Here is a 22667-nt window from a genome sequence, read left to right on the forward strand (position 1 = left end):
TACCCAGCAAGGATCTCATTCAGATTTGATGGAGAAATTAAAACCTTTACAGACAAGCAAAAGCTGAGAAAGTTCAGCACCACCAAACCAGCTCTACAACAACTGCTAAAGGAACTTCTCTAGGGAAGAAACACAAAAGAAGGAAAAGACCTACAATAACGAACCCAAAACAATTAAGAAAATGGGAATGGGAACATACATATCGATAATTACCTTAAATGTAAATGGACTAAATACTCCCACCAAAAGACACAGATTGGCTGAATGGATACAAAAACAAGACGCATATAATTTGCTGTCTACAAGAGACCCACTTCAGACCTAGAGACACATACAGACTGAAAGTAAGGGGATGGAAAAAGGTATTTCATGCAAATGGAAACCAAAAGAAAGCTGGAGTAGCAATTCTCATATCAGACAAAATAGACTTTAAAATACTATAGACTATTAGAAGAGACAAAGAAGGCCACTACATAATGATCAAGGGATCGATCCAAGAAGAAGATATAACAATTGTAAATATTTATGCACCCAACATAGGAGCACCTCAATACATAAGGCAAATACTAACAGCCATAAAAGGGGAAATCGACAGTAACACATTCATAGTAGGGGACTTTAACATCCCACTTTCACCAATGGACAGATCATCCAAAATGAAAATAAATAAGGAAACACAAGCTTTAAATGATACATTAAACAAGATGGACTTAATTGATATTTATAGGACATTCCATCCAAAAACAACAGAATACACATTTTTCTCAAGTGCTCATGGAACATTCTCCAGGATAGATCATATCTTGGGTCACAAATCAAGCCTTGGTAAATTTAAGAAAATTGAAATTGTATCAAGTATCTTTTCCGACCACAACGCTATGAGACTAGATATCAATTACAGGAAAAGATCTGTAACAAATACAAACACATGGAGGCTAAACAATACACTACTTAATAACGAAGTGATCACTGAAGAAATCAAAGAGGAAATCAAAAACTACCTAGAAACAAATGACAATGAAGACACGACGACTCAAAATCTATGGGATGCAGCAAAAGCAGTTCTAAGAGGGAAGTTTATAGCAATACAATCCTACCTTAAGAAACAGGAAACATCTCGAATAAACAACCTAACCTTGCACCTAAAGCAATTAGAGAAAGAAGAACAAAAAAACCCCAAAGTTAGCAGAAGGAAAGAAATCATAAAAATAAGAGCAGAAATAAATGAAAAAGAAATGAAGGAAACAATAGCAAAGATCAATAAAACTAAAAGCTGGTTCTTTGAAAGGATAAACAAAATTGATAAACCATTAGCCAGACTCATCAAGAAAAAAAGGGAGAAGACTGAAATCAATAGAATTAGAAATGAAAAAGGAGAAGTAACAACTGACACTGCAGAAATACAAAAGATCATGAGAGATTACTACAAGCAACTCTATGCCAATAAAATGGACAGCCTGTATGAAATGGACAAATTCTTAGAAAGGTATAACCTCCCAAGACTGAGCCAGGAAGAAATAGAAAATATGAACAGACCAATCACAAGCACTGAAATTGAAACTGTGATTAAAAATCTTCCAACAAGCAAAAGCCCAGGACCAGATGGCTTCACAGGTGAATTCTATCAAACATTTAGAGAAGAGGTAACACCTATCCTTCTCAAACTCTTCCAAAATATAGCAGAGGGAGGAACACTCCCCAACTCATTCTACGAAGCCACCATCACCCTGATACCAAAACCAGACAAGGATGTCACAAAGAAAGAAAACTACAGGCCAATATCACTGATGAACATAGATGCAAAAATCCTCAACAAAATACTAGCAAACAGAATCCAACAGCACATTAAACGGATCATACACCATGATCAAGTGGGGTTTATTCCAGGAATGCAAGGATTCTTCAATATACGCAAATCAATCAACGTGATACACCATATTAACAAATTGAAGGAGAAAAACCATATGATCATCTCAATAGATGCAGAGAAAGCTTTTGACAAAATTCAACACCCATTTATGATTAAAAAACCCTGCAGAAAGTAGGCATAGAGGGAACTTTCCTCAACATAATAAAGGCCATATATGACAAACCCACAGCCAATATCTTCCTCAATGGTGAAAAACTGAAAGCATTTCCACTAAGATCAGGAACAAGACAAGGTTGCCCACTCTCACCACTCTTATTCAACATAGTTTTGGAAGTTTTAGCCACAGCAATCAGAGAAGAAAAGGAAATAAAAGGAATCCAAATTGGAAAAGAAGAAGTAAAGCTGTCACTCTTTGCAGATGACATGATACTATACATAGAGAATCCTAAAGATGCTACCAGAAAACTACTAGAGCTAATCAATGAATTTGATAAAGTAGCAGGATACAAAATTAATGCACAGAAATCTCTGGCATTCCTACACACTAAGGATGAAAAATCTGAAAGTGAAATCAAGAAAACACTCCCATTTACCACTGCAACAAAAAGAATAAAATATCTAGGAAGAAACCTACCTAAGGAGACAAAACACCTGTATGCAGAAAATTATAAGACACTGATGAAAGAAATTAAAGATGATACAAATAGATGGAGAGATATACCATGTTCTTGGATTGGAAGAATCAACATTGTGAAAATGATTCTACTACCCAAAGCAATCTACAGATTCAATGCAATCCCTATCAAACTACCACTGGCATTTTTCACAGAACTAGAACAAAAAATTTCACAATTTGTATGGAAACACAAAAGACCCCGAATAGCCAAAGCAATCTTGAAAATAAAAAACGGAGCTGGAGGAATCAGGCTTCCTGACTTCAGACTATACTACAAAGCTACAGTAATCAAGACAGTATGGTACTGGCACAAAAACAGAAATATAGATCAATGGAACAGGATAGAAGCCCCAGAGATAAACCCACGCACGTATGGTCACCTTATCTTTGATAAAGGAGGCAAGAATGTACAGTGGAGAAAGGACAGCCTCTTCAATAAGTGGTGCTGGGAAAACTGGACAGCTATATGTAAAAGTATGAGATTAGATCACTCCCTAACACCATACACAAAAATAAGCTCAAAATGGATTAAAGACCTAAATGTAAGGCCAGACACTATAATACTCTTAGAGGAAATATAGGCAGAACACTCTATGACATAAATCACAGCAAGGTCCTTTTTGACCCACCTCCTAGAGAAATGGAAATAAAAACAAAAATAAACAAATGGGACCTAATGAAACTTAAAGGCTTTTGCGCAGCAAGGGAAACCATAAACAAGACCAAAAGACAACCCTCAGAATGGGAGAAAATATTTGCAAATGAAGCAACTGACAAAGGATTAATCTCCAAAATTTATAAGCAGCTCATGCAGCTTAATAACAAAAAAACAAACAACCCAATCCAAAAATGGGCAGAAGACCTAAATAGACATTTCTCCAAAGAAGATATACAGACTGCCAACAAAACACATGAAAGAATGGTCAACATCACTAATCATTAGAGAAATGCAAATCAAAACTACAATGAGATATCATCTCACACCAGTCAGAATGGCCATCATCAAAAAATCTAGAAACAATAAATGCTGGAGAGGGTGTGGAGAAAAGGGAACCCTCTTACACTGTTGGTGGCAATGTAAATTGATACAGCCACTGTGGAGAACAGTATGGAGGTTCCTTAAAAAACTACAAATAGAACTACCATATGACCCAGCAATCCCAGTACTGGGCATATACCCTGAGAAAACCATAATTCAAAAAGAGTCATGTACCAAAATGTTCATTGCAGCTCTATTTACAATAGCCAGGAGATGGAAACAACCTAAGTGTCCATCATCGGATGAATGGATAAAGAAGATGTGGCACATATATACAATGGAATATTACTCAGCCATAAAAAGAAACGAAATTGAGCTATTTGTAATGAGGTGGATAGACCTAGAGTCTGTCATACAGAGTGAAGTAAGTCAGAAAGAGAGAGACAAATACCGTATGCTAACACATATATATGGAATTTAAGAAAAAAAAATGTCATGAAAAACCTAGGGGTGAAACAGGAATAAAGACACAGACTTACTACAGAATGGACTTGAGGCTATGGGGAGGGGGAAGGGTAAACTGTGACAAAGCGAGAGAGAGGCATGGACATATATACACTACCAAACGTAAGGTAGATAGCTAGTGGGAAGCAGCTGCATAGCACGGGGAGATCAGCTCGGTGCTTTGTGACCGCCTGGAGGGGTGGGATAGGGAGGGTGGGAGGGAGGGAGACGCAAGCGGGAAGAGATATGGGAACATATGTATATACATAACTGATTCATTTTGTTGTGAAGCTGAAACTAACATACCATTGTAAAGCAATTATACTCCAATAAAGATGTTAAAATGAAAAAAACAAAAACAAAAAAAAAAGAAAAAGAAAATGTGGAACACAAATATTGGGAACATTTAGAAAATATGTAAAGATAAAGAGTGAATGGGATTAAAAATAAATTCTGAATGACATAAATAAGAGCTTTATATTTAAGGATTAGTTTTAGCAAAGCTGGTTAAGCATAGGAAATTTTGATTTTTCAAAACAAAGAACAAGATTTGGGGCATACAGTCTCCTGACTGAGGACAGATGGAGCAAAGGGAAATGGGTTAGAATTGTAATGACAACAACAACAAAAAGTTAGGCTTAGATGAAAAAAACTTCCCTTAGAGATGGCTTGTTTTCAGTATTTCTTCCCTAGAGATTTCAGGAGTAGAACAGACCTAATTTTCACCCTCAATTCTCTATCACAATGGAATATCCTCTCCATCTATACCAGCATCACACCAGTAGCCTCTGACAAGGTCTGGACACACATCACCACACACTTAGTGAAGCAAGACATCCCAACTTCAGTTAGCATCTGGAGGTTTCCAGGTGTGGGATAGGCAATATGGTGTGGAAAGTGAGGGGTGAGACACAGAACTGTATCCTATGGGAAGGGGCAGAGGCTGTTGTTTCCTACTCAGAATATAAACTAAGGCTGTTCAGTGATAGGGTAATTAACAACCTGCAGCAGCCAGATGGGCCCTCTGCTCTCCTTTCCCTTCTTCCTGCCCTAAGGCCCCACCCTTAAATCTGGCATTTGTGGGAAAAACAAAAAGGTGAAAGTATGAGTGGCTGGTTGCCCAGCAACATGGTAGTGATGGGGCTCTCACAAAGAAGTCGTCATTATAGGCATCTGTGCTGACAGAGGAAGGAGGCTGCAATGGGTGGGGGTGGAGAGTGAAGGGGACTACAGAGGCAAGACCTGTCAATTCGCTAGTGGCTGACAAAAAGCCTCCTAAACATTCCGCCTCATCTTCTAGTTCAGTGTTCCAGTCCTGGGAGATAAGCTTGCCTAAGAAAGATCAAACTGAGGGGGGTTAGGGGATGGATTTTTCTCCATCATCAGTGTGCACTCACTACACTGAACTTGTACACAAATTGATTACATGAACTAACACTGAAGGGTGCAATGGGGAAAGCATAAGCTTCTGAGTCCCATGTAGGGGCAAACCCCAGTCTTCACCCCCTCAGTTAGATAATTCTGGGAAGTTATGCTACCTCCCTTATCCACTGTATACCCCTCTGTAAAAGTAGGGATGCTGCTGATTTCCGTGTAGGACCGCCTGGAAGATGAGCAACCATAAATGGAAACACTTGGTATGGTGGTCAACACATAGTGGACAGCCAAGAAATGGCAGTTTCTCCTATCCTCGATAAGTGGTGGCCAACGTGATGACAGAGGAAACAATGTCCATAAAGGTCCTGGGCCTAAATGTAGTTGCCCAGCACACCCTCTGGGTCGATACTCTCACATCTAAGTGGTTCCACAGCATCAAATCCTTTTCTAGGAGGAACAGACTATGTATTTTAAAAAATAAAAGAGGTTCTCTCTTTCGGGAAACCCTCTAGTCATTATACCTTCAGTCTTGTTCTCATCTCTGCTTGCTACCTGAATAGGATCCATGGAGTATTTCTTAAGCATCTACTATATTTTGAGCCATGAGCTCAATACGTGACATCATCATATTCCATGCGAAGAAACCTGAGACAGGTATAATAATTCCCAAGGTGCAGATGAGAAAACCAAGGCTAACTGTGCTCACTGAGAGACAGGCAAAGCTACAAGGCCAGGGTTTGAACCCAGCTGATCAACCTCCGAAGCCTGTGCTGCTAACTGCCATATAATACTCTCTTCTTGACATGGGAGGTGGGTGAGGTAGCAGAAAGAAGGGAACAAGTCCCATCTGCTAAGAGTGGTATACAGGAGTGATGAGGCTTGGCCCTCTGCCTCACTCCCTCCAATCCACCAGGATCCTGAGCCAAAGACACTAACACCCTCTCTCATCAGCATCCTTCAATGGTTTCCAACTGCCCATGGGGGAAGATTCATGTACCTTCACAGCTGTTATATCCTAGGATTCTGACATGAATTCTTTCTCTAGACAAAATTCAGGGACAGTCCCACGCTTTCAGACCTTGATGCCTCTGGCCTGCTGGTCTCAACCTGGAACAACCTCCCCACGAAAGGAATCTTAGGAAATAATTCAGACACATGAAAAGGAAAAAAGAAAAGGAGCTTAAGGAATAGTTCTCCTCTTCCCCGTGAAGACACAGCTCAGGCAGCACCTCCCCCAAGAAGCCTTTCCTAGGTTACCTATGAAGGATCTCTGTGCTAACCTCTGCAATGGCACTCTTATTTACTCACCTGTCTCCCACGTCAGAGGGAGAGCACATGCCTCAAGAGTAGGAGCCCAGGCCCAGGGATCGCTGAACCCAGAGGCGAACAGTTGCTGAACACAGAATTCACCAAAAATGTGCAAGGCATAGGTCCGGGTGATGCAGATACAAAGAGGTGAAAAAGTAGAGCAAAGGGGATATGCACTTGGAAAAAGCCAATAATCTTGCAATTAGACAAAAAATAACTGAGTGGTAGTATTGTCAAAGATGGGATGAATGCCAGGGCTAGGGGGCCAGGAGTTTTAGCCAACCAAAGGAACACCACCACTGTACCCCTGCCCGGCTCTAACCACACCACCTGTCCTTCCAGGGCTCTGCACAGGACAGGCTTTCAGGCTGGAGCACCCATTCTACCCTACTCTTTGCCTGGCTAACATCTCCTCCTGCTTGGAGGTGAGTCCCTTCTTAGGGAAGCCTTCCCTGAACACCAAGTGTGGTTCAGGTTCCTCTTCCTACGCGCTCCCAAGTATCCTGTTCATCCCCATGAGATGAGGTAAGAGCAGGAGCATGAATGGCATCATTGGCCTTTGTGAAGCACCCAGCGGGAGATCTAGTGCCCCGCATATAGTGAGCTCAGTAAATACGGTGGACTTAAGAACCTACGTGACTCCTCAGCATCTAAACTTTAAAATAAACTTTTTTACCTTGAAATAGAAGTTGGAAAAGTAGTACAGAGAAATCCTGTGTACCCTCACCCAGTTTTCCCCAATAGTTACACCACCACAAAGATCTCCCTCATGCTATCCCCTCTTATTAACACACCCACAGCCCTGTCCCATCCATAACCTCTGGTAACACTAGTCTGTTTAGTACCTCTATAATTTTGTTATTGCAAAAAATATTATATAAATGGAATCATACAGTGCGTGACCTTTTGGAATTGGCTTTTTTCACTCAGCCTGATGACCTTGAGATCCATGTAACTGTTTTGTGTATCAACAATTCATCCCTTTATATTGTTGAGTAGTATTCCATGGAATGGATGTGTGTTTAATCATTCACCAACTGAAGGACATCCAGGTTGTTTCCAGTTTTTGGCTATTACAAATAAAGCTATTTATGAACATTTGTGGATAGGTTTTTGTGTGGCATAATTTTCATATCTGATAAATGCCCAGGAGTGTGATTCCTGGGTCTTACCATTAAGTGTATGTTTAGTTTAAAAAACTGCCAAACAATTTTCCAGGGTAGCTGTACCATTTTATGTTCCACCAGCAATGTGTGAGAGATCCCAGTTCTCTGCACCCTCTCCAGCATTTGGTATCATTACTTTCATTTCAGCTTTTCTAATAGGTGTGAAGTATCTCACTGTGGTTTAATTTGCATTTCCCCAATGGCCAGTAATGCTGAACACATTTTCCTGTGCTTATTTGCCATCTGTATATCCTTTTCAGTGTAACATCTCTTCATATCCTTTGCTCATTTTCTAATTGGATTGTTCATTTTTTTAACCTGTTGAGTTTTAAGATTATCTTTCTAGATACAATTCCTTTGCCAGATATGTGGTTTGCAAACATTCTTTCCCAATCTGTAGGTTATGTTTTTATTCTAACAGGGTCTTTCACAGAACAAAAGTTTTTAATTTTGATGAAGTCCAATTTATTGATTTTTTTTCTGTTATAGTTTGTGCTTTTATAGTCATATCTAAGAACTCTTCACCAAGCCTTGGATCCTTAAGATTTTCTCCTTTGAGTTCTTCTAAAAGTGTTGTAATATTAAGTTTTACATTTAAATCTATGATCCAATTTGAGTTAAACTGGATTTAAGGTGTGAGGTTTAGGTCAAGGCTCTTATTTTTGCTTGTGACTATCCAATTGCTCCATTGATTTGCTTGTGCACCCCAGTCAAAAGTCAACTGGCTATATGTCTGTGGGCCTATTTCTGGGTTCTCTATTCTGTTCTATTGATCTATGAGTCCATCCATCTAATGTAGCTATATAATAAGCCTGAACATTGGGTAGAGTGATTTCTCCCTCTTTATTCATTTTCAAAATTGTTTTAGCTACTCCAAATCCCTTTGCCTTTCCAGATAACTTCTGGAATAATCTTGCTCTATCTACAGAAATTTTTGTTGGGTTTTTTATAGGAATTCAATTAAACTAGTAAGCTAATTTGTGGAGTATTTGACATCTTTACTATGTTGAGTCTTCCGTCCTTGAACATGTTATGTCTCTCCACTTATTTAGGTCTTCTTTGATTACAGTTTTCAGCATAAAAGTCTTAAACATGTTTTGTTAGATTTATACCCAAGTATTTTTTTCAGTGATTGTAAACGGTATTGTATCTTAAATGTCTGTTTCCACGTGTTTACTGAAATATAGTGAAATATAATTGACTTCTGAATGTTGAACTGGCATCCTGCAACTTTGCTATTATTTTTTTGGGTAGATTCCTTGAGATTTTCCATATAGAGCATTATGTCATCTGTGAATATAAACTTTTACTTTTTCCTTTCTTACCTATATGCCTTTTCATTTTCTTGCCTTAAGAAAGACAAATGCAAAACTTTCAGTACTATGCTTAATAAGACTGGTGAGAGTGGATATCCTTGCCTTGTTTCTTAGGGGGCAAGAATCCTTTTGCTAGTATAATGTTGGTCCCATAAAATATTTTTTAGGTATTACCAAACCACCCTCTAGTTGAAGGAAAAATACAAAAGTCTCAATCATGGGCGATTATTATCAGTTCTCTTATAGTTTGATCCTGAGAGCCTCATTTCTATTGTTATATATTCACATTTCCAATTAAGCCAAGGTTAGGACCTTTCAATTTTTTTTTTACATCTTTATTGGGATATTTCATGTTATCATAAAATTCAGCCACTTAACAATGGTTTTTAGATGTTCACAGTGTTCTAATGTTCTAACTTTAGAACATTTTCTGCACCCTAAAAAAACACCTTGTACCCATTAGTCATTCCCCATTCATGCTCGCTAATCCTTCCACCTCAGCTCCTGGCAACCACTAATCTACTTTCTGTTTCTATGGATCTGCCTATTCTGGACATTTCACATAAATGGCTTTTTTCACTTAGCATAATGTTTCCAAGGTTCACACATGTTGTGACGTGTATCAGTATCAGTACTTCATCCTTTTTTATTGCTGAAATATTCCATCGTATGCATATATCACATTTCTTTATCCATTCATCAGTTGATGGACATTTAGGTTGTTTCCACTTTTCGGCTATTATGAATAATGCTGCTATGAACATTCATGTACAAAAGTTGTACATGAATATGTGCACAAACAAGTAGTATATCATTGTAGTTTGGATTTCCACTTCCTTAATGATTAATGATGAACATCTTTTCACATGTTTATGGGCCACCTGTACATATTAGTTGGAGAAATGTCTATTCAAATCCTTTAACCTTTTTAAAATTGGGTTGTCTTTTCATTACTGAGATGCAAGAGTTCTCTATGTATTCTGGATACAAGTCTCTTGTCAGATATATGATTTGTAAATGCTTGCTCCTATTCTGTGGGCCGTCTTTTCACTTTCTTGATACTGTTCTTTGATGCAACAAAAGGTTTTATTTTTGTTGAAGTCCAATTCATCTATATTTTCTTTTGTAGCTTGTGCTTTTGGTGTTGTATCTAAGAAACCACCTCTAATACAAGGTCATGAAGATTTATTCTTAAGTTTTCTTCTAGGAGTTTTATAGTCCTATCTAGCTCTTACACTTAGGTCTATGATCCATTTTGAGTCAATTTTTGTGTATAGTTTGAAGAATGGGTCCAACTTCATTCTTTTTCATGTGGATATCCAGTGTCCCAGCACCATTTGAAAAGACTACTGTTTCCCCTATGAACTGTCTTGGCACCCTTGTTGAAATCAATTGCCCATGAATGTACGGGTTATTTCTGGACTCTCAATTCTACTCCCTTGCTTTACATATCCTTAGGCCAATAGCACACTGTCTTAATTACTGTAGCTTTGTAATAAGTTTTGAAGTTGGGAACTGTGAGTCCTCCAACTTTGCTTTTTTAAGATTGTTTTAGTTATTTTGGTTCCCTTGCATTTCCATATGAATTTTGGGATCAGCCTGCCAATTTCTACCAGAAAAACCCACACGCACAAGCCTCCTCCAACCCCCCTACCCCATACCAAACAAAAAAACTCTGGGATTTTGATTGGGATTGCACTGAGTATGCAGATCAATTTGGGGAGTATTGCCAAATACTGTTTCCCTATCTATGAAACACTGGATATCTTTTTCTTTCAATTTTCCTACTTCTTTCAGCAACATTTTGTAGTTTTCAGTATATAAGTCTTGTACTTCTTTTGTTAAGTTTATTCTTAAGTGTTTTATACCTTTGGGGGTTATTACAAATGAGATTATTTCCTTAATTTCATTTTCAGATTGTTCACTACTGGTGTATAGAAAATGCAATTGATTTTTGTTTACTGATCTTACATCATGTCACGCTGCTGAACTCATTCATTAGCTCTAGAAGGTTTTTAAAAAGGATTCCTTAGGATTTTCTATATACAGGATCCCATGTCATTGGCAAATAAAGATTGCTTTCCTTCTAACTTTCTAATCAGGATACCTTTAATTTCTTTTTCTTGAGTGATTATGCTGGCTAGAATTTCAAGTACCATGTTGTAGAAAAGTAGCAATAGCAGATATCCTTATCCTGTTCCTGACCTTACGGGGAAAGAATTCCATCTTTCTCCATTAAGTAGGATGTTAGCTGTGTGCTTTGGGAGTTGAGAAAGTCTCCTTCTATTGTTGAATGCTTTTATTATGAAAGGGTGTTGGATTTTGTCAAATGCTTTTTCTCTATTGAGATGAACATGTGTTTTTTGTCTACTGTTATATTAATACGGTATATTACACTGATGTATTTTAAGATGTTAAACCAAACATTCCTGGAATAAGTTTCATTTGGTCATGGTGTATAACCCTTTTTATATGTTGCTGGATTTCTTTTGCTAGTATTTTGTTGAGGATTTTTACATTTATATTCATAAGGGCTACTTGTTTGTACTTTTCTTGTGATGTCTTTGGTTTTGGTATCAGGGTAATACTGGCCTCACAGAATGAGTTGGGAAGTGTTCCTCCCTCTTCTTTTTTTTTTCTTTTTTTTTTTTTCGGTATGCGGGCCTCTTACTGTTGGGGCCTCTCCCGTTGTGGAGCATAGGCTCCGGACACGCAGGCTCAGCGGCCATGGCTCACGGGCCTAGCCGCTCCACAGCATGTGGGATCTTCCCGGACCGGGGCATGAACCCGTGTCCCCTGCATCGGCAGGCGGACTCTCAACCACCGCGCCACCAGAGAAGCCCCCTCTTCTATTTTTTGGAAGAATTTTTGAAGGATTGGTATCAATAAAAGACTCATTATTAAGGAAATTTTCAAAGGGACCAAAAAATAGTACAAAGTCTAATTTATGAACACCAATGTACCTTTCCAATCAGTTTCAATAATTATCAGTATTCTACCATTCTGGGCTTCCCTGGTGGCACAGTGGTTAAGAATCCACCTGCCAATGCAGGGGACACAGGTTCGAGCCCTGGCCCAGGAAGATCCCACGTGCTGTGAAGCAACTAAGTCCATGCGCCACAACTACTGAGCCTGTGCTCCAGAGCCCGCGAGCCACAACTACTGAGCCCACGAGCCACAATTACTGAGCCTGTGTGCCAGAACTACTGAAGCCCACGTGCCTAGAGACTGTACTCCGCAACAACAGAAGCCACCATGATGAGAAGCCCATGCACCGCACCAAAGAGTAGCCCCCGCTCGCTGCAACTACAGAAAGCTACGCACAGCAAAGAAGAACCAAAGCAGCCAAAAATAAATAAATAAAATAAATAAATTAAAAAACAAAATATTCTACCATTCTTATTTCCCCTACACTCATTTCCCAATGTCTCACTCTTTTAGGGGGTGAAATTATTTTAAAGCAAATCCCAGACACATCATTTCACCCTTAAATATTTCAGTTAATAAAATTATATATATACAATAGACAAAGACTTCTTTTTTTTTTTAACATAACCAGAATTTAATTATGTCACCTAAGAAAATTAGCAGTAACATTATCAAATACCTGGTCCCTGTTCAAATTTCCCCAAATATCTCAAAAATAATTTTAGAATTAGTTTATTTGAATCAAGATCAATACAAAGTCCAACACTGGATTTAGTTGATAAGACTCTAATTAACAAGCCCCCTCTCCCTTTTCTCCCCATGCCATTATTTGATGAAAAAAAACAAGATCAATTAATCCTGTAAAAATTTTTCATGTTCCATACATTGGCTGGAACCCATGTATCTTCATGTGTCTTTTTAACTCATTCTTCTACCTCTCATGCTTCTTTTAAACTGGGAGTTCAATCTAGATTCATGTTGTTGTGAACCTACTATTGCATTATATTAGAATTCACAAAGTCTGGCTGTCCCACTTTTAGTGTTAAGATTGACCTATGGGTTCAGGTGCTATCAGTCTGACTCATCCATTATAAAGTTGCTCATCAACCTTTTACCTAATGGTTTTAGCAACCATTGACAATTTGTGCCTAGTCACTACATTATTTCAGTAGAAGCTGCAATATGGTGATTTTCTCATTCTTTCTGTTCTTCCAAGGCTAGGATTTCTTACCTTCCTAATTCCAGATTCAGGTCTATGATTCCCAATTAGGATGGCAGAGTCTCCAGGTGCCCTGGAGGTGTTTTTGTGTAAGCCCCGGGGGTGTTTTTGTTTGTCACAGTGATTGGAGAGTGCTTATAGCATTTATAGGCAAAGACCAAAGATGCTTCATGCTCTATAATCCACAGTAGAGCTCCACATAATGAATAATCTACATCCTACACAACTTGCCAAAGTCTTGTTAGACATTCATAGAGATGTAAAGCCTACATAAAATTACCTACCATAAGTTAGTCTAAGGCCATTTTATATGTGAACACAAAGTATTTTTATACTGTTTCAATAAAAATTTTTCCAGAAATGTAACTATAACATAGCACGTGCCTGCTTTTGTTACTGTCGAATTCAAAATAATTCCATATACAAGTGCAAATGCCTATCTTTTCCAGTGTAATCATGCTCAGGCATCTACACAATGAAACACACATTATCTTATTAATTACTCACTTTTTATTTCTCATTTATATTATAGTCAGGACTTTCTACTGATCCTTTTTGAAACTGTCCATTTGGTACAGTTTCATAGATCATCTATGAATTCCATTTTGAGACAGTGAAGGAGACTTCAGAGAATATTTGTTTTGAAATAGGAAGTGAATCTGAGAGACCTGAGAATTACTATCTACTTAAGGTCTAAAAGTCTCCCCCAATTTGATTGCTGTCCAGGGCTTACCCTTAAATCTTCCTACCATATTCTGGTTGCATCACAACAGAGCACTGTGCTGGAGTGAGGACACCTGGACCCCCAGCCCTGGCTCTGTCTCTTTATTAGTGGCTAGTGACCTTAGGCAGGTCATCTTAAATAAAGAGGTTAAATCAGACAAGCTGTTCCCAACCTTTCAACCACTTTTTATTATCCTCCACTCTCCCCACAGAACCCAATATTTCCAAAGGTTGCCAGAGACTTGCCAATTATTACTTATTATAGTAATTAAACAAATTTCCTATTTATTTAATTAACCAAAGGTATATAATTGCAAAACAGAGTCATTTTTAACAATGGCAGCTAACCCTTATTGAGTGCTTACTATGGCCGCACAGTGAGCCCTCCCCCACAACCCCACCATTACTACCACACTGTGGACTCCAAACTGGAACATGCCATCTCAACCAGAGACTAAGGTGTCCCTGGTCCTTGTCTTCTCCCTCAGAGCAGAAGTCTCCAGTCCTAAGTGCTGCCATCCTAATCTGCAAAGACCTTGTATATGACCTGCTCATACCTCATGCTGTTTTGGCAAAGTTTTCAAGTTGTAAAAGAGATCAGGGGACTATAATGAAGTGAAAGGCAAAGAAAGGGAACATTGGGAACATATTCCCTCCAGGAACTTCCAGTATTTCTACATTTTCCCCAAAAGCCTGGTCCAGGGTCCTGCACATACAAAGAGCTCTGGAATAAAAAACTGAACTACCTGGGCAGCAACTCTGGAGGACTGCACACACGCCTCAGAGGCGCTGACCCTTGGGCAGACTCAGAGGCTGTGTGTGGCCTCTAGAAAGGAGGCAGGCAGCCTTAGGATGCTGGGTTATTGGGGTGACTAGTAGCAGTACAAGAACTCACTGCTCCACTTACATCTCCACTTTCTATCTCCATATACCAAGACTCTGACAATTCTGTTGAAGACACATGGGGGCCAGAGGGGGGTCAAGTGGCAAGATGGTCATGGCTGGACTCCTTCTTCAGAGGCATGGGCTGCCACTGTGGGCTCTGTACTCACCAGGGAGGCTGCCGGCTGGTATGTGGGTAGTGTGGGTGAATCTGGAGTGGGTCAATCTCTCTGGCAGTGGCAGGGGGAAACTCCTGTTGGGGACTTTCGCTAGCCTTGACCCAATGTTCATGGATAGGTGTGATGATCCCAGACACAAGACGAGACCGAAGTTCCTCACTCTTCTTGTAGACCCTGCAGGAAGGACACGAGGTGTCAACTGCTTGCAGCTGGTTGGCAACCCTGCGTATAGTATTTCGGCGGCGGCGGCGGCGGCGGCGGCGCTGATAGCTCTTGGCGTCACGCTTGGACTGTTTGCAAGGGTGGGAACGGGCTGCCCGGCGGACCTGGGTGACGGGAGTAACAGCCTGGCGTTGTCTCCGAGATTTGGGCCTAAGCTTCTTAGGCATCTGAGTTGCCCCTTCTCGTTTACCACCCCATTAGAAAGCGGTGAGGGTGTAGGGGCACAGGGCCTAGACTGGCTACTCCTCTGTACCCTGCCCACCCCACCCCACCCCACCCTCAGCCTCATTGTGTGTTCATCACATGTCATGGGAGGGGTCATGGAAGGCAAGTCTCCACGGGGATGATGAACCAGGTTCCTAGTCCAAGTAGGCAGGGCTCTCAGGGCTTAATGTCCAATTCTGTCACTAACTCAGGGGCCCTTGGAAGGCCGCTCTAGGCCTTTTTTCTCTGCTGGTGAGAGACAAGCAATGTGAGCTATAGCTGACGTGTTGAGGCAGACTGAGGTAACAGGGAGTGGGCAGGACTCCACAGAGTTCCTAAAAATCTGGTGTTTTAAAATGAGCCATATCCGGGGTCAAAAAGCAAACCGTATAAATCAGGGACATAGATTGGTGGTTGCCAAGGGGGAGGGGGGGTGGGAGAGGGTTGGATTGGGAGTTTGGATTAACAGATGCAAACTAATATATATAAAATGAATAAACAAGGTCCTACTGTATAGCACAGGGAACTACGTTCAATATCCTGTGATAAACCATAATGGAAAAGAATATGACAAAGAATGTATATACATGTATAACTGAATCACTTTACTGTACAGCAGTAATTAACACAACATTGTAATTCAACTATATTTCAATAAAAAATAAGTTAAAAAAAGCAAACCTCATAAATGTCAAAAAAAACCTGAAATCATACAGAGTATGTTCCTCGACCACATGGAATCATACTAAGCATCAAAACTGGAAGGAAGTCTCTAAATACATGGTGTTAAGCAATACAATTCTAGATAATCCATGGATCAAAGAGGAAGTCTTGAAAAAAATACAAAGTACTGAATAATAATAAAAGTACAACATATTAAATTATGTGAGATTATAGCTAAATGAGATTATAGCTAAACAGTGTTGAGAGGAAACTTTATAGCACTAAATGTTTACATTGGAAAAGAGGAAAGAAATCAACAATTTAAATTCTAACCTCAAGAACCTAGAAAAAGAAGAGCAAATTAAACCAAAAGCAAGCAGAAATAAGGAAATAATAAAGAATAAAAATAAATAAATGAGAAAACAGAAAAACAAGAGAAAATTAAAAAGACAAAAAACTGGTTCTTCCAAAAAATGAACAAAACTGATAAACTTCCAGCAAGAGCAGCAAACATAAAAAGAGAGAAGACACAAATCACCAATATCAAGAATGCAATGGGATATTATAACAAATTTGTTGCCACTGATAGGATAAGAGAATACTAATAACAACATAATTGAACAACTTAGAATAGACTAATTCTTCAAAAACCACGAACTGTAACAACTTAGGCAAAATGAAATAGATAATCTGAATAGTTCTATTAAAGTAACACAATTCCTACTTAAGCACCCCCCAAAAGAAATATCCAGGTCCACATGATTTCAGTGGAGAAGCCTACCAAACATTTAAAGAATTAACACCAATTTACAGTCACTTCCAGAAAATACAAGAGAAGGGAACATTTCCCAATTCATTTTTATGAGGCCAGTATTATGCTGATATCAAATCCAGACAAAGACAGTACAAAAAAAAGAAAACTACAGGGCTTCCCTGGTAGCGCAGTGGTTGAGAATCTGCCTGCCAATGCAGGGGACACGGGTTCGAGCCCTGGTCTGGGAAGATTCCACATGCCGCAGAGCAACTAGGCCCGTGAGCCACAACTACTGAGCCTGCGCGCCTGGAGCTTGCGCTCCGCAACAAGAGAGGCCACGACAGTGAGAGGCCCGTGCACCGCAAAGAAGAGTGGCCCCCGCTTGCCCCAACTAGAGAAAGCCCACACACAGAAATGAAGACCCAACACAGCCAAAAATAAATAAATAAATAAAATTAAAAAAAAAACAAACAAAAAACTACAGACCACTATTTCTCATGAACTTGGATGCAAAAATGCTCAACAAAATATTAACAAATTAAATTCAAAAATATATAAAAGACTTAATGCCATAGGATTTATTGTATGTACGCAAGGCTGGTTCAATAGTTACAAATCCCTACATATCAATAAGCTAAGAAAAATGATATGGTTATATCAATTGATACAGAAAAGGTATTTGACAAAATCCAACACGATAAATCCAGTCATGATAAAAACTCTCAACAAACCAGGAATAGAAGAGAACTTCCTCAACATGATACAGAGCATCTACAAAAAAACTACAGCTAACAATATACTTAGTAATGAAAGACTGAGTACTTTGTCTTTAAGACTGGGAACAAGGTAAGGATGTTCTCTCTAACCACTCTTATTTAACATAATACTGGAAGTTCCAGCCACTTCAGTAAGGCAAGACAAAGAAAATGCACACAGATTAGAAAACAAGGAATGAAACTGCTCCTATTTGCAGATGACATGCCAGTCTACCTTGAAATTCCCAAGGAATTTACCAAAAAAACCCCTCCAAGAACACTACGAATTCAGCAAGGTGACAGGATAAAAGATCAACACACAAAAATAAACTGCATTTCTATATACTAACAGTGGACATTTGAAAATCAAAACCAAGGACAGAACACCATTTATAATCACCTCTCACACCCGAAAAGAACAAAACACATGTCCAGGACCTATATGCTAAAAATTATAAAATGATGATGAAAGAAACAGAGCAAGACCTAAATAAATGGAGAGACATACCACATTCATAGTAAATATGTCAACTTTTTCCATTTTAGGTTTAATGATCTGTAAGTTTAATGCAAATCCTATCAAAATCCCAGCAAGGCTTTTTATGGACAAAGAGAAGTTTACTCTAAAGTTTATACAGAAAGGCACAGACTCAAGAATAGTGAAAACTATCTTGACAAAGAAGAATTGGGCGATCTTGAATGGCTCTACTCAATATTCAGGTATACTACTGATACACAGTTACAATAATAGATACTGTGTGACACTGGCAGAAGAACAGACACAAAGATCAATGGAAAAAAAAAGAGAACCCAGAAATAAACCAACACAAGTACAGACAACTGATTTTTGACACAGTTGCAAAAGCAATTCAATGACAAATGGTGTTGGAGCAACTGGATATCCACAGGCAAGAAAATGAACCTCTCCCTAAAGCACACAACTTATACAAAAATTACTTTAAAATAGACCACAGGCTTAAATGTAAAACATAAAACTATAAAATGTTTAGAAAAAGAAAACAGGAGAATAGCTTTGAGATCTAAAACAAAGCAAAGAGTTCTTACACTTGACGCCAAAAGCTTGATCCATAAAAGCAAAAATTTATCAAATAGCTATTATCAATTAAAAACTTATGCTTTGCAAAAGACCTTGTTAAGTGAATGAAAAAACAAACTACAGGCTGGGAGAAAACATTTATAAACCAACATCCAACAAAGGAATTGCATCTGAAATATACAAGGAACTGTCATTAGCTATCAGGGAAATGCAAATTTGAAACCACAATGCAATACTACTATACATCAGAATAACTAAAATGAAAAATAGCGATAACACCAGAAACTGGTGAAGATACAGAGAAACTAGCACTCATACACTGGTGGTGGATACGTAAAATGGTACAGACACTATGGAAAACTGTTTGGCAGTTTCTTAAAAAACTAAACATGCAATTACCTTTGAACTCTTGGCATTTATTGTAGAGAAATAAATATGTCCACACAAAAGCCTGTACATGTATATTCATAGCACTTTTATTCGTAATAGCAAAAAATGAAACAACTCAGATGTCCTTCAACTAGTGAATGGTTAAACAAACTGTGAAATGCCATGCCTACCATACCATGAAATACTACTCAGCAAGACAAAGGGACAAACTATTGATGCATGCAACAACTCAGATGGATCACAAGGGTATTATGCTGAGTGAGAAAGGCCAATCCCGAAAGTTACATACTGTATGATTCCATTTATATAACATTTTTGAACACTCCCTAACACCATACATGAAAACAAACTCAAAATGGAATAAAGACCTAAATGTAAGGCCGGATACTATAAAACGCTTAGAGGAAAACACAGGCAGAACACATTCTGACATAAATTGCAGCAAGATCTTTTTTGATCCATCTCCTAGTGTAATAAAAATAAAAACAAAAATAAACAAGTAGGACCTAATTAAACTTAAAAGCTTTTCCACAGCAAAGGAATCATAAACAAAACAAAAAGACAACCCTCAGAATGGGAGAAAATATTTGCAAATGACTAGACGCCCAAGGGTTTAATCTCCAAAGTATACAAACAGCTCATGCAGTTCAATATCAAAAAAAAACCTCAATCAAAAAACGGGTGGAAGATCTAAACAGACATTTCTTCAAAGAAGACATACAGATGGCTAAAAAGCACATGAAGAGATGCTCAACATCACTAATCATTACAGAAACAAAAATCAAAAGTACAATGAGGTTATCACCTCACACGGGTCAGAATGGCCATTATCAAAAAATCTACAAACAATAAATGCTGGAAAGGGTGTGGAGAAAAGGGAACCCTCCTACGCTGTTGGTGGGAATGTAAATTGGTTTAGCCACTATGGAGAACAGTATGGAACTTCCTTAAAAAACTAAAAATAGAGCTACCATATGATCCAGCAATCCCTCTGTGGGTATCTATCCAGAGAAAACCATAACTCAAAAAGATACATGCTCCCCTATGTTCACTGCAGCCCTATTTACAATAGCCAGGATATGGCAGCAACCTAAATGTCCATCGACAGAGGAATGGATAAAGAAGATGTGGCACACATATACAATAGAATATTACTCAGCTGTAAAAAAGAACGAAATAATGCCATTTGCAGCAACATGGATGGACCTAGAGATTGTCATACTGAGTGAAGTAAGTCAGACAAAGACAAATATCATATGATATCACTTAGATGTGGAATCTAAAAAAATGGTACAAATGAACTTATCTACAAAACAGAAGTAGAGTCACACATGTAGAAAACAAACATGGTTATCAGCGGGGTGAGGGATAAATTGGGAGACTGGGATTGACATACACACACTACTACATATAAAATAGATAACTAATAAGGACCTAATATATATAGCACAGGGAACTCTACTCAATACTCTGTAATGACCTATATGGAAAAGAATCTAAAAAAGAGCGGTGTATATATATATATGTATAACTGATTCACTTTGCTGTACACTTAAAACTAAAACAACACTGTAAATCAACTATACTCCAATAAAAATTTAAAAAAAAAAAAGACAAAATTTTAGAAATGGAGAATAAATGATGGTTGCCAGGGGGTGAAGGGTGGGGAGGGGGAGGGGGTGTGGCTATAAAAAAGCATCAGGAAGGATACTTGTGGTGATGGAAATACTTACTGTCAGTGTATCAATGTCAATATCCTTACTATTAATATTTAAGGTAGTTTTATACAATGTTATAATTGAGGTGAAATGTATAAAGGTAAAATGTATAAAGGATACAAGTCTCTCTGTATTATACCTTACAACTTACAACTGCATGTAAGTCTAAGTTATCTCAAAATAAAAAGTTTAATTAAAAAATCACTTATTACATAACCATAAAATCACTGAGATTAGACTAGATCAGTGGTTTCAGGGCTTCTCTGGCATGGAAGGGGGCCCAGGAAGGGCAATGGAGAAAGCCAAGTGGATAGGGCACAAGGACCTCCATTTGCTGTCCCTACTCTTTCCTCCAGAATCCTAAAGAACATGAAGAGATAATTGTACACCCATGTTCAAAGAAGCATTATTCAAAGTAGCCAAAAGGTGGAAGCAATGTAAGTGGCCATGAATACCTAGGACAGATGAACGGATAAACAAAATATGGTCAATACAGACAATGGAATATTATGCGTGCTTGAATAAAGAGTTCCATGACTAAAAAGTGTAATACCTGCAATGGTTTAGAAGTTCTAAGGGCCTGTGGTCCATACATTCCTACAAAGATCAGGTTCCTACTTAGAACACAGAACTTTGTACACCATGCTGCTTCCCTGACCAAGTTGGGTAGCGGGGATATATCTAAGTCCTCTTTCTTTTCAGTCAGATGAACTGTGTGTGATACAGGTGGAAGCCCTCTGATCTCCCTATGCAAAAGGTTTACCTGTAGAACTCAGGTCTGATTAAAAAACTACTAAGTCCTGAAGGAGAAGTTCTCGCATGATTTCTAAGCCTTAGGAGAACTGCCATTTTGGTAGTAGCAAAAGACAGCCTGTCATCCTAACATAGTAGAGGCATGACAGAAAGGAACAGGTTTATACTCCTTAGCAAATCAGTTTGCTCAACTAGGGGCACAGATTTCTACCTAGAACAGACATGACATGCCATGACGACCTAACAAGGAGGGCCAGATGGTGGAAGGGGGCCAGAAGCAGGCAGCTCAGTGCTGCTGCCAGAAAGGCAGAGGAGAGGGAGGGCCTTATGATCAGGAGAGAGATCTATACCCCAGCTCTCTGAGCCTCAGTTTCCACGGAGATGATTCCTTGTGATCAGATTTCTTTCCGTTTGCATATTCATGAAGGGCTGGGCCCAGCACTAAGCACTCTGTGCTGACATCTCATCTCATTCTCATAGTCCTACTATGTCATTTTACAGCAATCAAAACACACACCCCCAAGCACACACAAAACAACAAATGTTAATTAAAAAAAAAAAATGGCTATCACCGTTTCTCTCTCAGTATTGCTGAGGGGACTAAATGCTCTCAGGAGCATGACCAGCCTGGTGTACAGGCCTGGGTTTTTCCAGAGGTTTTGTCAATTGCTCTCCCAATGGAATTCCAGAATGAAAAAGTCAAGAGAGAGACCACACTCTCAGTGTCCTTCCCTTTACCCTCTGAAGGGGTGAGGTAGGGTCATGGTGTGGACAGCACCCAGAAAAGCAGCTCTGCCAAGGCCAGGCCTGGCCTCACTTCACTCCTTCATTCCTTTGTCTACTGTGTGAAAAAGACCCAGATCCTGCCCTCAAGGAGATCACAGGCTAGTAGGCAGTTAATCATAAAATACCCACTTATTAAATGCTTAAAAGGTTCAAACATGGGGGGAGCAGGGGAGGCTTCTCTGAGGAGCTGATGTTTAAATGGAAACTGAAGGAAGAAGAGTAGTTGGCTGTGGGAAGA

The 22667-nt window shown here is 39.0% G+C and overlaps 1 protein-coding gene across 2 annotated transcripts in view; it reads right to left on the reverse strand.

Moving 5' to 3' along the window:
* Positions 1 to 22667, reverse strand: part of PSMF1 (proteasome inhibitor subunit 1) — a 52305-nt gene that overhangs the window by 16936 nt on the left and 12702 nt on the right. For both annotated transcript variants that reach the window (XM_030831004.3, XM_060284507.1), the window contains exon 4: positions 15119 to 15301. In XM_030831004.3, coding sequence (XP_030686864.1) covers positions 15119 to 15301 — 183 coding nt within the window. The remainder of the gene's footprint in view (positions 1 to 15118; positions 15302 to 22667) is intronic.

The sequence above is a fragment of the Globicephala melas genome, chromosome 15, assembly GCF_963455315.2.
Source record: "Globicephala melas chromosome 15, mGloMel1.2, whole genome shotgun sequence".
NCBI classification, from domain to species: Eukaryota; Metazoa; Chordata; class Mammalia; order Artiodactyla; family Delphinidae; genus Globicephala; species Globicephala melas.